This window comes from Patiria miniata, unplaced genomic scaffold (genome assembly GCF_015706575.1).
Source record: "Patiria miniata isolate m_02_andy unplaced genomic scaffold, ASM1570657v1 HiC_scaffold_23, whole genome shotgun sequence".
Classification (NCBI taxonomy): Eukaryota; Metazoa; Echinodermata; class Asteroidea; order Valvatida; family Asterinidae; genus Patiria; species Patiria miniata.
Window position 1 is genome coordinate 5180721 of NW_024037062.1, and position 18459 is coordinate 5199179.

Genomic DNA, 18459 nt, shown 5'->3' on the forward strand with positions numbered 1-18459 from the left:
TAGGAAAGCTTGGGATTTTCACCGGGAAATTTCTTGTTTAAATCATGGGACACATTTTATTCATGCTCTAATTTTTTTCCTTTGGGAACTAACTTGGAGTTGTTGAAGCCAACAGACTGTCTGATCTCTGATCCTGCTTTTTGACCTTTGATGCTTTGACCTGATATTGATTTATGAGCATTTTTTATAAAGTAAAACTACAAGAAATATTGCCTAAAATCTTGTCCTTATCTTTACAGTGCTTGCCATAACAATGGCACTTGTATGGACAGCATCAATGACTTTACCTGTGTCTGTCCGGATGGTTTCACTGGTGCCCATTGTGAGGAAGTGGTCAATTATTGCCACAGCAGCCCATGCCAACACCAAGGGGTATGCCAGAATGACCCACCGGCTGCCTATAAGTGCATGTGCTCACCAGGATTTGTTGGTCATGACTGTGAGGACAACTTTAATGAATGCTCTTCCTATCCATGCATAAATGCACTTTCCTGCGTAGATGGTGTCAACAGCTACACATGTGTCTGCAGTGAAGGATATACTGGCCCCAACTGCGAGGAGGAAGTTGATGAATGTGTCAGCGGACCGTGTGAGAATCATGGGACGTGCCTGGACTTGGTGGCTGGGTACAGGTGCATGTGTGTTGCCGGGTATACTGGGGTTACCTGTGAGCAAGACATAGATGATTGTGCGGCTGTTTCATGTCACAACGGGCTGTGTGTGGATGAAGTTAATGGCTTTCAGTGCTTTTGTCTACCGGGTTGGACAGGTAACTTCTACACAATTCCTCATAGCTTTTTTAATGCTGAGGAAATAGCTTCTTTTTTTATTTTATCTAAAGTTGGGCCAATTTCATGGCTAGGGTTCTACAAACTAACAGTGTAAGCTAACTAAAGCAGACAAAACATTTGCATATTTCGTTGATGAGCAAGAAATATTGGCTTGTATATTTGCATAAAAACTGGTTATCAGGCTAAAAACCTTATTATGTAAATTACTTGGGAGTGGTTCCAATCTTAGAATGTAATTTTTGTGAGGAAATCATGTTTTGCTGAGCAGCTCATTACAATTTGGTCACTAATTTTCCACCATGCTCCGATACTCCGATTATATATTTATTGGTAGATATTGTAGCCACTGTTGTATTTTGTTGACAACTACTCTTTTCCTACACTTGACAACTGGTGCTTTGTAATTTTGATTTTCAGGTCAGCTTTGTGATGAGGATATAGATGAGTGTGACTCAGCTCCCTGCCTACACAGCAGTGAGTGTCAGGATCAGCTCAATGCCTATATCTGTCAATGCTCACCAGGCTACAATGGTACCAACTGTGAAGAAGAAGTCAATGAATGTGTCAATGTTCAGTGTCAGCATGGAGGCACTTGCATGGATAAGGTGGGTCTGCTTGGGTGTTAGTTGATTGTATACAAAAGTGTGACACTGGTGGTCCTTGGGTATTGGCTGATTTAGACTACCTCCTGATGAGGAAGTCAATACAAGGGATCATTCATTTTGTACTATTTTCCTGAAATTAGCCACGTTGTAGTTGTGTCAATGGCGTAAATCTGTGTCGTAAATCTATGTTGAGGACTCGGAGGATGACACGTGAAGATTTTGTTTCGTTTTTTCGTAAGAGTGTGCCTGAAAATGTAGGTAAGAAACTAAGGGAATTTAATGTTTAAAAAGAATTAGGGTGTAATTTTTGGGGGGTTTTCTTTTCTTTTTTTTTGATGGGGGGGGGGGGGGGGACAGCAATCACACAATCCGTTCATAGTAATTGGCCCCCAATATGGATAGCAATATAACATAGAGTTCTTGTACAAAACAGTGTCAGAATTTTGTAAGTTTTTCTACTTTTTAAAAAGTTTTTGACCAAAAAGGTATTTGGGAACGTCTGGTTGAAACCAGGTAGGGGCCTGGTCGCCGATAATGACCCTTGCAATCACATTATTGCCAACCAGGCCCATACCCGGTTTGAAATCAGATGTTTAAAAGTGTCCTACCACACTATAATTCCCTTAATTATGAATTCCAATCATACATAATATACAGGGTAAGTAACAAGAAATGAAACCCAAATGGCAGGACCAATTCTTGAATGAAGTTTTGCCTGTGGCACTTTCAAAATCTAGGATATGAAAGCCCAAATAATGAGCTTTCTTTTACAGGGCGTCCTGAAAACAATGGTGCATGTAATCCCCTCCATTTTTGCTAATTTACAACCAAAATTTTCTGTGGATGTTTACACCATCTTCAAGGTAATAGATTTAGCTTGAGAATATTGTTTGTTTCATTGAGATTGCTTTTGTAAATCCAAAGATATGTTTGAATAACGGCAAAGCCAAGAAACCCATTTTGTGCCACTTTCTGTGAAGCAGTTAAAATCAGTATAGTCCTAGTCTAAAACCAAATCACTTTACTGTTAGTGATTTTAACATTTTTAAGGAGAGTGTGCAATATTTATTTATATTTAATTGAACTCTTTCATTGAAGTTTTAAAGAAGTGAACCTGTCTGTACTATTAAATTGTTTCATCATAAGAACAAAACCCTATATTGTCGTGTGAACGGAATGTTTGTCTCACACCCATAGGGATAATCTTATCAAAAGAATGTCTGATCTTTGAAGCACTCGCTTCCTAAAAGTGGCACAGAATGGGTTTTTTTTTTGGTTTTGCGGTTATTCAGCATATCTCTGGATTTACAAAAGCAATCTTAATTAAACAAACAGTATTCTCAAGCTGAATCTGTAACCTTGAAGATCATGTAAACATTTGCAGTAAATTCCGGTTGTAAATTGGTGAAAATGGCGGGTTTACATGCACCATTATTACATTTTCTTGTCCATTTTATGTCTACAAGTATATAAAAAGAAGTCAATATGAACATTTGAATGATTTACTCACTAGGTTGCCGCTTTTGATTGCGCTTGCCTCTATGGCTATAGAGGGCGCTATTGTGAGGAGGAAATCAACGAGTGTTTATCCAACCCATGTCAAAACGGAGCCATCTGCCTTGATGAAGTTGCCGCTTTCTCCTGTGATTGTGTAACTGGTAGGTTCCAGTTTAGCAACCAGCTAAGGTTGAGTATCATGTGCCTGCAGTGCACTCACAACCCAATTACAGCTGAATGTGCACAAACCAGTAGTATCTGTAGGTGCTGGAAGCTTAGGACAACGTCAAAGGCACTGAAGTGTTTGGTCCCTTTCTCTTTTTTCACTGTTGACTTCGAGACAGAGTCCATTGAAGGTCTTTTACAGTCACCTACAGACTAAGGGTTGTTCTTAAGTACCATTTCTGGTTCTCATAAATGCCATCTACAGCTCCTGCATGTGCCCCTTCATGTTAGTTTAGACATCTTTGTTTTGTAGCTCAATGAAATTGGCCGTTGGTCAAAGTGAAGACTTGTGTTGTGTAAGGCTTATTCCTTGGCACAAAGACAAATATTAGACATTGCATTGCATAGCCATGTAGTTCTGATTTTTATTGAACTGTCTGCTTTGTCTACAGGTTTCACTGGTCCCCTGTGTGATGTGGAAGTGAGAAGTGACCCGTGCACCAGTGCCCCTTGCAGTAACGGAGCTTCCTGCGTAACCGAAGGCAACAGTTTCTTTTGTACCTGTGTAGATGGATACAGGTGAGCTTAGAACACATCAGCCACTGTCTCTTGATTGGCCGATTTTTACTATTTTACCTGGACTACCCACAGCGGCATTGTTCTGAAAAGTACTGTATCCATAGCAACTGAGTTTTTATAAATTAATTGGCAGCATTTGTACAACCATGTGACCCTTACATTTATATATCAGTACAGTTGATGCGATGTGATGTAGTGACATAAAATGAAAATCTAAAATGTTATTTTTTAAACACGTCCCACCTTGATGTGATTGAAGATCATGGCAGGATCCCCATAAGACAGACTATATTACTGGTTGAATAAACTGAAATGGAATTAGATAGGAATCTTAAACAAGTGATACATTTTTTGACATAAAAATAAATCCAAATAATTATGCAAATGTGTGTGTTTTTGTTCAACAGTGGGGAACTATGTGATGTGAACGTTGATGAATGCATGAGTCAGCCATGTGAACATCATGCATTGTGCATAGATGACCTCAGTGCTTACCAGTGTGCTTGCCTACCAGGATACGTTGGCGTTCATTGCGAAAATGGTAACATTCATTCACTTAAATGCACAGTTATAATGGGAATTAGCAATGACCTTTAAAGGCTTTGAATAGCATTTCTTCAAAATTATTTCTTCAAAGTGAAATGAGAAAAACGTCTTGATTAACTTACCAAGTATTATGGCTCTTTTTCTTTCTTACTATTGATAGAATTATCAACGGATTTTGACCTGGTATTCTCCAACAACACTGCATCAGACATCATCCAAGTCACCGGCGTGACCTCTGCTGGACTGTCTGAACTGTCCCTTACCCTGTGGTTTAGATCATCGGCCTGCACGGATGACATCATCATGGCAAAGTTATCCACTGCAACGACCAATGTCCTTGAGATCAGAAATCCATGCAGCCTGCTGCTGTTGCTTCTTGGGTGAGTTACAATGGGTAGTCTGACATTTCAAAAACAAATTCTCCTGTAACTTCATTCTCTCGCTAAAGCGTGACATACCTTTTTGTAAAGGCTTTGTATTTTAGCTAATTAAAGAAAAAGAACTACAAAGTTGAGAAAAGTTATTGACTGGAGTGGGGTTTGAACCTGCAACCTCGAGATTGCCTTTCCAGTGCTCTACCATGTGAGCTATCCAGCCGTATATGTTGGCGGTTCCCCATTTTGTCAATGAGTTTGTTCAAGGATCACTATTCAGAAGCCATAGACCCGTATATGCCATGTAGCCAAGGATAACACCTTAATTCACGATGCTAGCAACAGTAGCCATGTTGGGAACCCGGGAAATAGCAAACGGGCCTTGAGGATCATTCAAGAGGATTCGCTGCTCTTTTATTCATTTTCAAATAAACCACAATGGGAAACTGATCAGGTGCATTATAATAATTTTTTTCAATGTTGAACAAAGAAAATGAATGGAGCAGTGTAATGGCATATAATGAAACGTACATCACATTTTATTGCATAAGTTACACATATTATGATGCATTTCACAAAAGTTACACCTTGCGTTAGGTGTTGATAAATGGATGATGTTACTGTCTAGTTATGATGGTTTTAACACCCATCGTTGCTCAAATTAAGATTGATACCAGCTGTATATTTCAGGTTCATGAAATTCTTCAACATTCAGCAACAATTCAGTAACACAAAGGCTCCTTTGCACCCCTTTTCCCCAGCCTTCACTTGTCTCGTCTGAGTAAGCCATGATATGTCCTCTTCCATTCCTGCAGATAGACATTTCATCAATGCCATTGATGTAAAGAACATTGCCATTCCTCCCTATGTTTTTATTCAAGCCGCAATGTTGGTGTGGGGAGCCGGAGAGATTTCTGCGAGGGACGTTGGCACAACATCATGCTGGTCTTGAAACACCCGACTAATCTAGAGTGGAAGCTGTACATTGACCAGTCATTGGCAGCAGAGGGCACTGTCTCAACCCCCACAGGAAGTTTTCCAAGTGGCTTGTCATTAACCATTGGCCCTTCGGGTGAGATTTCTATGGAGTTTTGGAAAACAAAACTGTACTGCAAGGAAAATATTGAGCAGCTGATATATTACAGATGAGATATGTGAAATCCTTTTGGGCTGCTTGAAAATTGCAAGGAAAGTGATCACTAATGTAAAGTTGTGAAGTCACGACTAGTAGTTGCACCTAACATTTTGCAAAGTCCAACACACTTGAGTTGTGGACATTTTGTAGTGTCTATTTATTTATGATATGAAATAAAGGTGTGCATGATGAAGTTAGCAATTATTGTTTTCAATGTTGAATATGAGTCTTTTTTGTAATGATTAATTGAAATCTTGCTTCATTGAGGTTTTGATGACTGCAGTACTTGGGAGGAGGATATTGAGTTTTTAGATGCACAGTGAAATGTTTAAATAATTCCTAATATTTCCCACACTATATAGTTTCTTCAGCTTCCGAACTCTACCATATTGTATACTTGTAGAATCAGAACAAACCTCATCGCCAACACTTTAAAATTATCAATTTTGTATTTATGCTTATATGGTGCACACTACAGCAAAAGTTTTTAACTTGGGATTCTAGGATACCTATAAACGAAGGTGTGCTGCAAGTAAATTGTGTTGCAAGTCTAGTAGTTCCTGATGACTTTTGTTTGCATCAAGATTTGAACATGTATCAGAATTTGACCAACTACAGATGTTGTTTTCAGACTCTGAGACTGGTCCTGGTGATTGTCAGTTGGAGCTGAGTGGCCTGAACATATGGCAGGAGGCCCTAAGTGAGGTGGAGGTGACAGATGTTGCTGCCTACTGCGTACCGATCACACCTGGCAATGTGTTTGCATGGGGACAAATGATGGCGCTTCCTGGGGCTGGAATCACACACACATTGAGGGCGCCATCAATGTGCGATGGTAGGTAGAAACCATTTCCCTCCACAAAAGTGGGAGAAAGTTTAACACATTTTGAGGACATTGATTTGTTGGACATTGATTTGTAGGAACATTTATCCTTAAGATATTGTTTTGTGGGAGCTTTTTTACATTGAATAATTTTTGCAAACATTAAATTCACTTCCATTGTTGCTGTCCTCGCTTGGTGATCATAAGGGTCAAATGCAATTGTATTTTGCACATGACTGTTTTCAGCTGATTTAGCTTTTGCTTAGTTTAAATTATGTCAACTCTAACAAACTGTCCTCGTTTTTCTGTCACTCAAGATTATAATGAATGTTCCAGCACCCCTTGTGAATATGGCGGGTTGTGTGAGGACCGGCTTGATACCTTCTTCTGCCATTGTACTGAGGGTAGGCTAGGAGACAGGTGCCAGACCATGCTTGATTTATGCCTGCTGAACCCCTGCCTTAATAATGGCATGTGTCAGAGTGACTTGTTTGGGTTCAGGTGCCAGTGCCCTGTGGGATACACCGGCAGGGTGTGCGCAAACCAGATTGGTAAGTCCTCCTTGGGCCACGTCCCAAGTATAGAGCACTGTCAATACGGTGTGTTGAGAGTATCACAACTATAAAAGCTTGTGAATATGTGCAGTGCAAGAAAATAGACCTGCATATGTAACATTCCACTCCAGGACTTTTTAGAGCTTCACAAATAATGTACATCTCAAGGACCATCTGTTATGAAGTGTCTATTTCTATACAATCTTTCTACAGTCTTGCCACTATGTGCTGCTTATTTGATCCACATGACTTGCTTCTCTGATGCTAAAGATTGACTAAAACTCAGTCGTAAATATATCCAGGATATTTACATGAATCACGCTTATCCTTGGGTGTAATGTTCATAGGAACCACCCAGAAATACCCAACATCCAACAATGGGCAGTGACCAGTTGTCAGCCCACATAAAGACAAGAAAAGTTTCACTGCTTAGAAGAGCTTTTAAGACTTTGAAAGTAACCAGAATAAAAAATTGTTTAAATGACAAAATTGCCTATAAAAATGATGGTGTTGCATTAAAAGGAGGAAGTTAAGTAAAAAGATGAAGATAGTGAAAATAATTTCCCAGCTTAAATTGTTCATTTCCACAGTGCAATGCGAGTTCACTAGGTGGGGACTGTTTTCATCAATATAGTATATATCTTCGCAGTGTTTAAAGTAGTAAACCACGAGAGGATTTTTTGTTAATTTCACAGTTGATGGCCAGTGGAGTGTATGGATGTCTTGGTCCCCATGTTCAAAGACATGCGGGACTGGCAGTCAGCTCCGATTTAGGTCATGTGACAACCCGGAGCCCCAGAATGGAGGGGCACAATGTCTGGGGGCATTCTACCAGTCAGAGGAGTGTAACACAGACAGATGCCCCAGTAAGTCATGAGTAGTATGTTTGTAATCCACTCTGGTGAAAAACATGTCATGAATGGATATTGTGTTCACAAACTTCAGCACTTCTGGCATTTCCTGGTTTTACTTAGTCGTTAACAAATCAGGAAACTTAATTTTAAAAATGAAACAAGACCTCAAACTTTACTTGTAACTAATCACAAGTAGGGATCTATTTTTCATTTTCTTTTTGATAATTTACCCCACGAACCAATTTCAGAATTGTCATCAATTTCTGGCAAACCACATATAACTGAACAATTTTCATCCTTAGCCTGTCCAGTTCTGCGGAGTCCGCTGCGTGGCTTCATTGATTGCAATGAAACCGACGATGGGGAATTTTCGTGTCATATCTGGTGCCGGGACAGCTATGTTTTCAGTACACCACCACGGACCGAGTACCGGTGTGGTCCCAGTACTGACTACCTGTGGGACCACAATCCTGAGAACAGCCGCTCAGTTCGACTGCCAAGCTGCAGCTGTAGGTCTTTTTGTGTCTTTTCGCATGTAGACAAGTACTTTCCAAAATCCATCCCAAACACCAGTCAGAAATATCAGACAATCGGTTTTAAACATAATGACAAAATTGAAAAATGTTCCCTGATAATCTACGGGTTTTTTATGCGTCTTTAAATTGATCAGACAATATTAGAATGGCCAAATTGCCATTAAGAGTTAATTTGCATTTTCTTGTTGCCGGGTAACACAACACCCTGTACGACTCACAAGTGAGTCTGTAGGATCACTTGTTGCAGCACAGAGTCACTCTCATTATTGTCATTGCTATCCATACTTGTCACTTTCCTTTTTATCACATGGCAGTATTGGTTCCCCGCGTTGCCATTGCTGCCAACATCACCGTGACATATCCTGATCTGCACTGCGGCTCACTGAGTGATCAGCGTGACATCTACGATGGGGCTTCTGCTACCCTGCACAATTCCACGCAGGGGGCCTCAGGATGCCTGGCACTAAACACCTGTGCTGCTAACATCACCGTGAGTATATCCATTAACCCAGCAGGCATTTGTGCTTGGGATCGTCCTTCATCCTCAGACATCCTGCACTGCATAGGATACCAATGACACATTCTACACACTGCCATCAGACAGAACAGGGGTTTAGTTAAGTGTTTATTAATAGAAGATTCTGGAAACTGATTAAATTCTCTTTACCATACCAAGACCACATCCCGACCATTGAAGGAGTGTGATGCTGTTGTATTGGTCTAAATGGAATATTCAAAGACAGTAGCCATTTTTTCCAAGTTGAAAAAAAGCAATTACTGGCAAAATGTCTTACCCTGAAACACATGCACTATATATATGTAGGACCTTTTCAACAAAGTTACCAGCTAAGGACCACACATTTTCACAGAGCAGGCCATAAACAAAATGTGCGTGGCCACCAACATGAGATTTACACGTAGGAGAGTTAATGAGTGAAAGATTTTACAAAAGTTGACTTGATGTTTCGAATCGTGTGCTTTGCTTTTTCTTCAGGAGAAACTTTCCTCCGTTTTATTATGCAAGCCTTGTTTTTCTAACCTTGTTCCAGGTCTCCAATTGTGACACACAAGATCACCGCACCACCAGGGCTACCGTGCGGAAGAGAAGCTCACCATCCCCAGTCAAAGTGACTATTTTGTTCACCATGGCTGACCATACTTCAGTTGGCCATAGTGGTGTTCCTGACAGTAAGTGGCTATTCAGCCTTGCTTTGCACATTGCTCCCCTTCAAATTTTTGGATCAAGTTTAAAGAGTTGGGTTTTGGTTTTATTTAAAATCAAACATGAATTAGGAAAGTTGAATAGATTTCAAAATCAAGAATATTTTGCTGCCCCCTGTTTTGTGAAAAGGGCTGGTTTTTAATAGATGAATAGTATCACCACACATTAACAATCATTTATTCATGGGGAAGTGTCCAACATAATTGGCAGTGAATAGCACAGACAGGTTCTGTTCATAGTTTTCCATTAATCCTTTTGACCTTTTCTTCCCCTATGTCTTATGTAGATAGTTCAGTATTAACAGAAATGGATATCAGATCCACCCTTGATGAAGTGACAGAACTCATGCAGCAGGGGCAGTTTGGCATCATGTACCATGGAGAAGTGTCACAGCCTGACATTGAGACTATTGCTGAAGATGGTTGGGATGTCTGTCCACAAGGGAGTGTGGAAAGTGAACAAGAGGGGCTGTGTGGTGAGTACAACATTTCACCAGCCTTGTGTGCATTGTATATGATACTAGTCTGGGACAGTGCACTTAATGTTTCTGAAGCTTGGACTAGTTCACTATTTATTCACTAGCATAATTAGTGCATTGTACGTCATTTTTGTTTTGTGCTTTTCCTCTTTTGTTCGCTTGAATTTCTGCAGTTCAGTGCAGCCAAGGTTTAATCTGGGAATGGGATGCCTTCCAGCTTGACTACGTCTGCAAACCATGCCCTGTCAACACCTACAAAGTTGAACAGAAGAACGTCTGCACAGACTGTCCACATGGAATGGTGACAAGTGGTCCTGGAGCTACCAACATCAGCCAGTGCTTTGGTATGCATTCCTTTGTTGTCAGGGCTTAGAAGTCCTGGAAATGGTTATCCATGCTTAGGAGTCTTGTTGCACTTATACTGGACTGCTAGCCTGTGCTGTTCTCATAATTGTGCATAAACACTTACTCACATTCAGACTCACTCAGTGTAACCAATTACAATCTGAGTGTTCAAGTACTCAAGCTTGCACCACTGTTCATACCCAAATACTAGTTTCTGTGCTCATTCTCATACCCAGGTCATATTCTGTTTGTCAAAATGTACAGCCTAAGGAAAGAAGTAGTCACACACATTTTGACTCATACTCCAGAAGAGTTTTACTGTTCTATACTTATACACTCGTACTCATCAGAACCCAAAGGGTTACAATCGCGCTTGATGTGTACTATTGGCAAAGTACTCACCTGTTGATTTGTTGTAGCATTGAGTAGTGATGGCCTGTTCATGTTACTGTGTTTCATACCCCCCCTTCTTGTGTAACTGTTAAGTATACAATCAATGATTTATTTGAATTTGTTTGATTCAAAACTTTATCTTGATTGTAGATGTTTTGTACACAAGTTCTGACCCGGTCGCTCTTGAGAAGCTTACTCTATAAAATGTGTTAATAACTTTTTAAAGACTTCAACACTTAGTCTAAATTGTCATATTTTTTTTTCATTTTTCTCCTAAATTGAACTGACCTGAACGGTAACATTGCCTCAACAGCTATTGGATTTTTGGTAAATGGACGCAACTTCTGTTTTAGATTGAGAATTAAACATGTGCCCCACTCATTTCATTTATATACTAGCCTTTTGTATCAGAATGCAGCAACCTTTGGAAGTCTAAACTGTCAGATGGTGTATACTGCTTTGAATAATTCTGTATGTATATTTTCATTTGCATTTCCTTACACAGAGACACAGATTGGCAAGGATCCTGATACTGAGACAGTGAATTTCGAAGTGGTTGCCATTTCCATGGCCTGTGTTGGGCTCATTCTGATCATTGCCACTGTTGGACTGGTTGTCTGTAAGCTGAAGTGAGTTGAAATATGCAGGATACCATCATTGCTTGAAACAAGTGTAGTAGTTTTACCAATAATGGCTTCACTTGATATGGCATGGTGGGGTATATGGTGAACTGGCTCAGTTCTAAACCCACGCCCAAATGTAAAGCACTGTTTGCACTCATTGCTACTAATAAATCTGTCCATTTTGCTGAGACCATAAGCAATAAACACAACAAAGAGCATGCTTAATTTCAAAGGCACAATTTACTTTAATATATGACAAACAGTAAATGATCTCCATGTGTACACAAGTGTTAGCAGATCATCCCTGCTTTGATGATTTTCTTGCACAATAAGTCAGTTCGGTATTCCAACTGCTTGTGTGCACATCAAGATGTGACAATTTTTCTTTTGGTATAAACATTTCATTGTATCCGTGCAAAAGCATAACGGGGTACCAGCAAAATTGAAGAGATTGTCGTGTTCTGAAGTAACATTTTCCAAAAATGTTTTGACAGCGAAGTGTTATGAGGTGTCTGGTGTCTTCAATCTTTCGTGGGAACAAAAGTTTCCATCTCTTTTCGATAGCACGAAAAATTACACAGAATGCAGATTCAGTTACCATGTCCCCCATAGCCTTGTGTGCATTTATCTGCCGCGTTTATCCCAAAAATAAATCGTCAAATCTTGTTGTGTACCAGACTATTTTGGAATACCAAACTGGTTTATTGGCACAACTTCTTTTTTGCTGCCCATTAGGCCTTGGCATGAAAATGCCTCCAGACCCCCCAAAAAATGCAATTGAAAGATTCAATTCCAAAGTTCTTATTTAGAATTTAACAAAAACTTAATCATCCACTCACAAGAACTGCTTCTGTTCCTTGCTGAAAACAACTGGAGGAAGGTTTAACCTGGTTCAAACATTTATCTCAGGCTTTTTTATGACTTATTTTGTCATGTGACAATCGCACGCACTAGATTAAAATAGTTGCTTGTCTCCAAGCATTCTAAATGCATTCAAAAATGTTGTTTTGTACATAACCACAAGTACAAAATTTGTACATTTTTTGTATAGGAAGCAGAAAGTGACCAAGAAATTGTCCATGGTTGACAAGACTTCCCCAGTTCATGTCATCCCTGACATATTCCAGACAAGCTCAGCAAGTCTTGAGATCAAGCAAGGTACTACTTATTATCAAAAGCAGCTAATGACAAAATGTTTAATTTCCTATCATCACATTAAAGACAATCAAACAACAAGTAATAGTATCCAGGGACTGATCTAGCTTTCAGGAAGGGGAGGGGGGGGGGGGGGGTGAGTGAATGCGTGCTAGGGGGGTGCGGGGGCATGACCCTGGAGAATGTTGAAATCTGTGATGCTTTCTCCTGCATTCTAAGGCAATTTGAGAAACATTTCAGAACTTTTTTTTTGGGGGGGGGGAAGTCCGCCATTGCTATCATACATTCATTGAAATTGAGGGCCAAAACAATTTATAGGGATCTTTACAGTAACGTTCTTAATGAAAAAACCTGAAAAAAAAATATTAAAAACCTCACACAACATGCAATATGGATGCATGGAAGCAGCGGCATAGCCAGGGTTGTCATCCAAAGTGGGGAGGGGGCAGGCTTGATGTTGCAGTGAAGGGGCGCCCACTTTCATACCATCTGAAATGTAGACAGGGTTTTTTTACCGGACGCTCGGCTCTATAATATCTAAAGGTGATGGGGGGTTCACATCACCATTCAATCAGGTCTGGTTTTTATGTTACATGCATCGTGCAATTGGGACAACTGAATTATACAACTTGATTTTAAGACATCATGAACAGTTGATAGGAATAACTTCTACTCAACCAAGGTGTAAGCTTATTCAGATTTCAAAGAAGTTTCTCATTTATATGTAGATGAGCCAGCTTCTAGCCCTATTGGTGAGGCCCTTCCAGGAGGCACACACACCTACTCAGATGAGCAAGACTTGAGTGGAATACTGAAACTCACCCAAACCAAACTGTAATCGGATCTCCCGCAGACTGGACAGACAATATTCCTGGAAATTCAACATTGCTCAAGTATCGTTTAGTGCAAAACGCATGTACTGCATGTCTAAGCTTTATCCATCTATACTTAGGTAGCTCTGGCTTTATTTTGTATCACTGTTAGACATTTTATAGTCTTTGCCAGTCCAATGAATATTTACAGTCAACATAAAATCATTGCAGTATAGCTGTCATTGGGACAAGCAGATAATTATGCAAATTAAGACATCTCTGGAAATCTGAAGAGGATGTTCATTATATTTTATGATTAAATAAGAGATGGCACTGAGAAACCTGACAAGTACAGTCAAGTACAGTAGGTGATGAAGGACACACTTCGCACTGTTGATCTTTTCTATGATGTACACAAGGCAAGAAATTGCTTAATGGTCATTCTGTGTCTGCGCTACTTGTCAGTTTGTACCATTGAAGGAGTACTTGTGTACAGGGTCCAGAGCCAATTGTTTGTTTGTTGCTAGATTAGTTCTGTAAAGGATCAAGTAGTAGTACATGTCATATTAATTGCAGTAAAATTGATTGCTGTTGTACACATATTAAATTTTGTAGTATTCAGAATGACTTGCAGTGTCAGCCAATTCGTCAAGGATAGATTATGTTCAATTTTTATTAGATACTTTTTATTTGAATATGTAGTTGTAGTCGACTGCTAAAATAGCTGCCTTTTCACTGTAAAACTTTTGCCTTAAAAAAACTTTTGCCTTCAAAATGTTCTTGTGTATGTTTCAATATTTTTTTAGATATAAGATACAATTAGTTTTGTGTACAAGTACATTTGTATCCAACCTTTTAGTAATTCTTATGATCTAGACTGCCTTATACATGATTGTGCGATTTTTGTTATACAGGGTGCCCCCCCCCCCCCCCCGTCCTGCAATCAACCCTCTTTTTTACATCTTTTAAAAAAAATCATCACAAATATTGACATTTGACAAGTTTATTTCATTAGCTTTTCAACACCGAAAAAATCCATCTAAATTGGAGAAATATTTATTGAGTTATGGCCAATTCAAAACCACGTTTTTTATTTTGTCCATGTCTCAATTGTCACTTATTAGGAATGTAATGGATTTGGGTTGAGGGTAGTTTTACTTTTTTTTTTTACATTTTATAATCTTTATTTGTTTCTTTAAAATGATTTTTAAAAAATCTTTTGCAACAATGGTCAATTATCTTTTTAGAAAAGGACTATTTTGTTTAACATCTTAGATGTTTACTTTCTGCTCTGCCCTCTTCTAATGGATGTCTCTTTCACGGAAGCAAGTTTTGGCCGTTATTGTGGCAGTCAAGCATCAGTCACAAAAAACAGATAAAAGTACAAGACTTGACAATCACATAAGAACTGTGGTAAAGGAAACAATAATGGCGATGATCAAAAGTGCTGTAATAGAGCACAGGAAAAGAATTTGAATGTGAACTGGACGAATTAGGAAAACCTGTGGACACATAGGTCTAGCCAGCATTGGTAGGGAGGTATTTGCACACTATTGTGCGATAGTGTGCAAGATTGACGAATTTGAACAGCGCCCCCATTGGAATATGTACCAGGCCCCCCCCCCCCCCCCCCCCAACTTTGTGATTTTACGGAGGCCAAGTTTTTTTGGGAAAAAACCTGTCTTCATTTCAACACTGATTTGCTGATTAAAAAAAATCTGCCGGGCCTGACCCTCCCCCCCCCCCAAAAAAAATTCCTAGATCCGCCCCTGTAATAATATGGATTTATTTCAATTTCAGTTTCAATTCTTTATTACCCAGTAAATGACATATCGTACGAGGCACAGCACCTCCATTTAATTAACCTAGCCAGCTTTACCATGCAATTAGATTTTGCCACTTAAACATGTACACAGATATTGCCACCTATGCATAAAAATATATACACAGTTTTATATCCGCAATAAATGAAGCATATCTCAGAGTTGACGTTTTTGTGGATAATTTCCCCTCTCATGTAGTTTTGTAGTTTGAAGCATTTAAATTAGCATGTACGGTTTTCATTTTTTAAAACCACATTGAATTTTGAAGACGTTTAAAACCTTGAATGTCCTTGCACGATAGAAATGACAGATTTTTGCCATGTTTTAATATTTTGAGCTTTTAATTGCCCGTCAATTTGTCTTCAAGAACAATAGAGGACATCTTTAAGTTTGCAATTAACTATTTCCGCTCTCCGTAAACACGTGGATTCGTCCCTAATCAAATTTCGCGCCAGATAATGGGTGATGATGTAGCCTAACCATTTTTCTTGGATTTGTTCTTAATTTGGAAATTCCAATGTAAATCAGTGCTATCAATGATCATCAATTTTAAAAACTTTTTTTGATTAATAACAAAAACGAAACCCACCAAAAGTGGGAATAAACACATATTCAACATACTGGTTCAATAGACTGGCTGCTAGCTTGTTAAAACCGAGAAATATCGCGCCCGGCATAATATCAATAGTGCGCCAGCTATACTGAACACCCCCGGGATATAGTGTGACGTCCCACAACTGCTGGATGGGGCTAGCTATGTAATTTTGTATACGAGTTTAATTCTGTGTACGAGTTGGACGAGTTTAATTCTGTGTACGAGTTGGACCACGTACGAATTGTCCTGTGTACGAATTGGCCTGTATTCGGCCTATGTACACGTATACATTCATGCATGCATACTCGCCGTGGCCAAGCTGTGGGCACAGGTGACATCAGGGGCATGTACGAGGGGATAAAGCAAGCCACAGGTCCCTCCATTAAAAAAAATGGCGCCTCTGAAATCCAAGTCCGGAGAAGTCATCACCGACAGCAGCAAACAGATGGAAAGGTGGGCTGAGCACTACATGGAGTTATATGCCACAGAAAACACAGTGTCAGAGGAGGCTCTGAATGGCATCGTAAGCATGTCTGTGATGGAGGAGCTTGACAAGGACCCCACGCAAGGGGAGCTCAGCAAAGCCATTGACAGCCTCGCTTGCGGCAAGGCCCCGGGTGCTGATGGGATAACTCCTGACATCATCCAACTTGGGAAACCAACCCTTTTGCCACATCTTCACGACCTCCTCTGCCTTTGCTGGAATGAAGGAGCCGTCCCCCAGGACATGCGTGACGCCAAAATCGTCACCCTGTACAAGAACAAGGGCGACCGCAGCGACTGTAACAACTACCGCGGCATCTCTCTGCTCAGCACTGTGGGGAAGGTCTTCGCACGCGTTGCCCTTATCAGGCTCCAGCTTCTGGCGGAGCGCGTCTACCCTGAGACACAGTGTGGCTTCAGGGCAGCAAGATCCACGGTGGACATGATCTTCACCCTTCGACAACTGTAGGAGAAATGCCGTGAACAGAGGAGACCTTTGTATCTCGCTTTCGTCGACCTCACAAAGGCCTTCGACCTTGTTAGCAGAGATGGTCTCTTCAAGCTGCTTGAAAAGATTGGTTGCCCTCCAAAACTTCTCAGCATCGTGACATCATTTCACAACAACATGCAGGGTTCAGTCTGTTGTGATGGAGAAACTTCAGAGGCCTTCCCAATCCGCAGCGGAGTGAAGCAGGGCTGTGTTCTTGCACCGACCCTCTTCGGAATTTTCTTCTCTCTCCTGCTGTCGTTTGCATTTGGCTCATCCCCTGAAGGTGTCTATCTACACTCAAGAGATGATGGAAAACTCTTCAACCTTGCCCGCCTGAGGTCCAAGACGAAAGTGACCAGTGTACTCCTGAGGGAAATGCTATTTGCAGATGATGCAGCTCTAGCATCACACACAGAGACAGGGCTCCAGCAGTTGGTGGACAGGCTCTCTTATGCATGCAAGGAGTTCGCCCTCACCATCAGCATTAAGAAGACCCATGTCATGGGCCAAGAAGTCGAAACCCCACCCTCCATCTCTATTGACAACAAGACCCTAGACTGTGTGGGCACCTTCACTTACCTCGGATCAACAGTCGCCAGCAACCTGTCACTTGACGTAGAACTGAGCACCCGTCTTGCCAGGGCCGCCACAGTGATGGCCAGGCTGGCAAAGAGAGTGTGGTCTAACAAGAACCTAACTGTGCGCACAAAACTCCAGGTCTACCAAGCATGCGTCATCAGCACTCTGCTATACAGCAGTGAGGCCTGGACCACCTACACCAGACAAGAAAAACGGCTGAACAGCTTCCACCTGCGCTGCCTACGCCGCATCCTTGGCATCACATGGCAGGACAAAGTCCCCAACACGGAAGTCTTGGAACGTGTCCACTACACCAGCATGTTCGCCATGAATTGAGCCAGCGCCGCCTCAGATGGCTCGGTCACGTCCACAGGATGGACTCCGGTCGTCTCCCAAGGGCCATCCTGTATGGCGAGCTTTCGTCAGGCTCCAGGCCAATTGGTCGTCCGAACCTACGCTTCAAGGACGTCTGTAAACGCGACATGAGGCAGGCTGGCATAGACCCCAACAGCTGGGAGGAAGCCGCCAAGGATCGCAGTGCTTGGAGGCAGACAGTCGCCGCAGGGATCCACCGCGCTGAGGAGAGGCGCACCTCCTTGCTGCAGGAGAAGAGGCAGAGGAGGAAATTGCGAGTAGCAGCCCCCACCCCTGAGTCAGTCCCCTCTCCTTTCGTCTGCGCTAACTTATTTGTAAAAAAAAAAAAAAGTCAAATATCAGCCAGATAATTTTATAAGCATGAATAAAATTGTTAGTTATATGTTTTTTACCCTCGCAAATCTTTTTTTTTTGGTTGCTATCATGCTTCAAATTCAAAATGGGGGCCAATGTAGTGGCCCATATGGGCGCCTTATTGGGAAATAGAAAAACGTCATTTACCAGCCATATACATGTAATGTAGCCATGTGCTCTCTAGGAGGTAGAATTTCCTGCATGGGTACATCTAATTCTACCTCCATGATCTGACTTCTTCCACTGCGCTGCCCTGTACCGGCCTTTTGAGTA

General features: G+C 40.9%; 1 protein-coding gene across 1 annotated transcript in view; it reads left to right on the forward strand.

Moving 5' to 3' along the window:
• The window catches only part of LOC119731477 (sushi, von Willebrand factor type A, EGF and pentraxin domain-containing protein 1-like), a 47997-nt gene extending 33344 nt beyond the window's left edge, over positions 1–14653 (forward strand). Inside the window, exons 30-47 of the mRNA XM_038204659.1 lie at positions 240–769; positions 1209–1396; positions 2910–3054; positions 3511–3637; positions 4045–4178; positions 4344–4563; positions 5439–5629; positions 6324–6527; positions 6833–7066; positions 7765–7935; positions 8226–8432; positions 8774–8949; positions 9509–9647; positions 9968–10156; positions 10333–10503; positions 11403–11526; positions 12572–12678; positions 13404–14653. Of these exons, the coding sequence (XP_038060587.1) occupies positions 240–769; positions 1209–1396; positions 2910–3054; positions 3511–3637; positions 4045–4178; positions 4344–4563; positions 5439–5629; positions 6324–6527; positions 6833–7066; positions 7765–7935; positions 8226–8432; positions 8774–8949; positions 9509–9647; positions 9968–10156; positions 10333–10503; positions 11403–11526; positions 12572–12678; positions 13404–13513 (3367 nt within the window). The 3' untranslated portion in view covers positions 13514–14653. The remainder of the gene's footprint in view (positions 1–239; positions 770–1208; positions 1397–2909; positions 3055–3510; positions 3638–4044; positions 4179–4343; positions 4564–5438; positions 5630–6323; positions 6528–6832; positions 7067–7764; positions 7936–8225; positions 8433–8773; positions 8950–9508; positions 9648–9967; positions 10157–10332; positions 10504–11402; positions 11527–12571; positions 12679–13403) is intronic.
• Positions 14654–18459: the final 3806 nt, after the last annotated feature.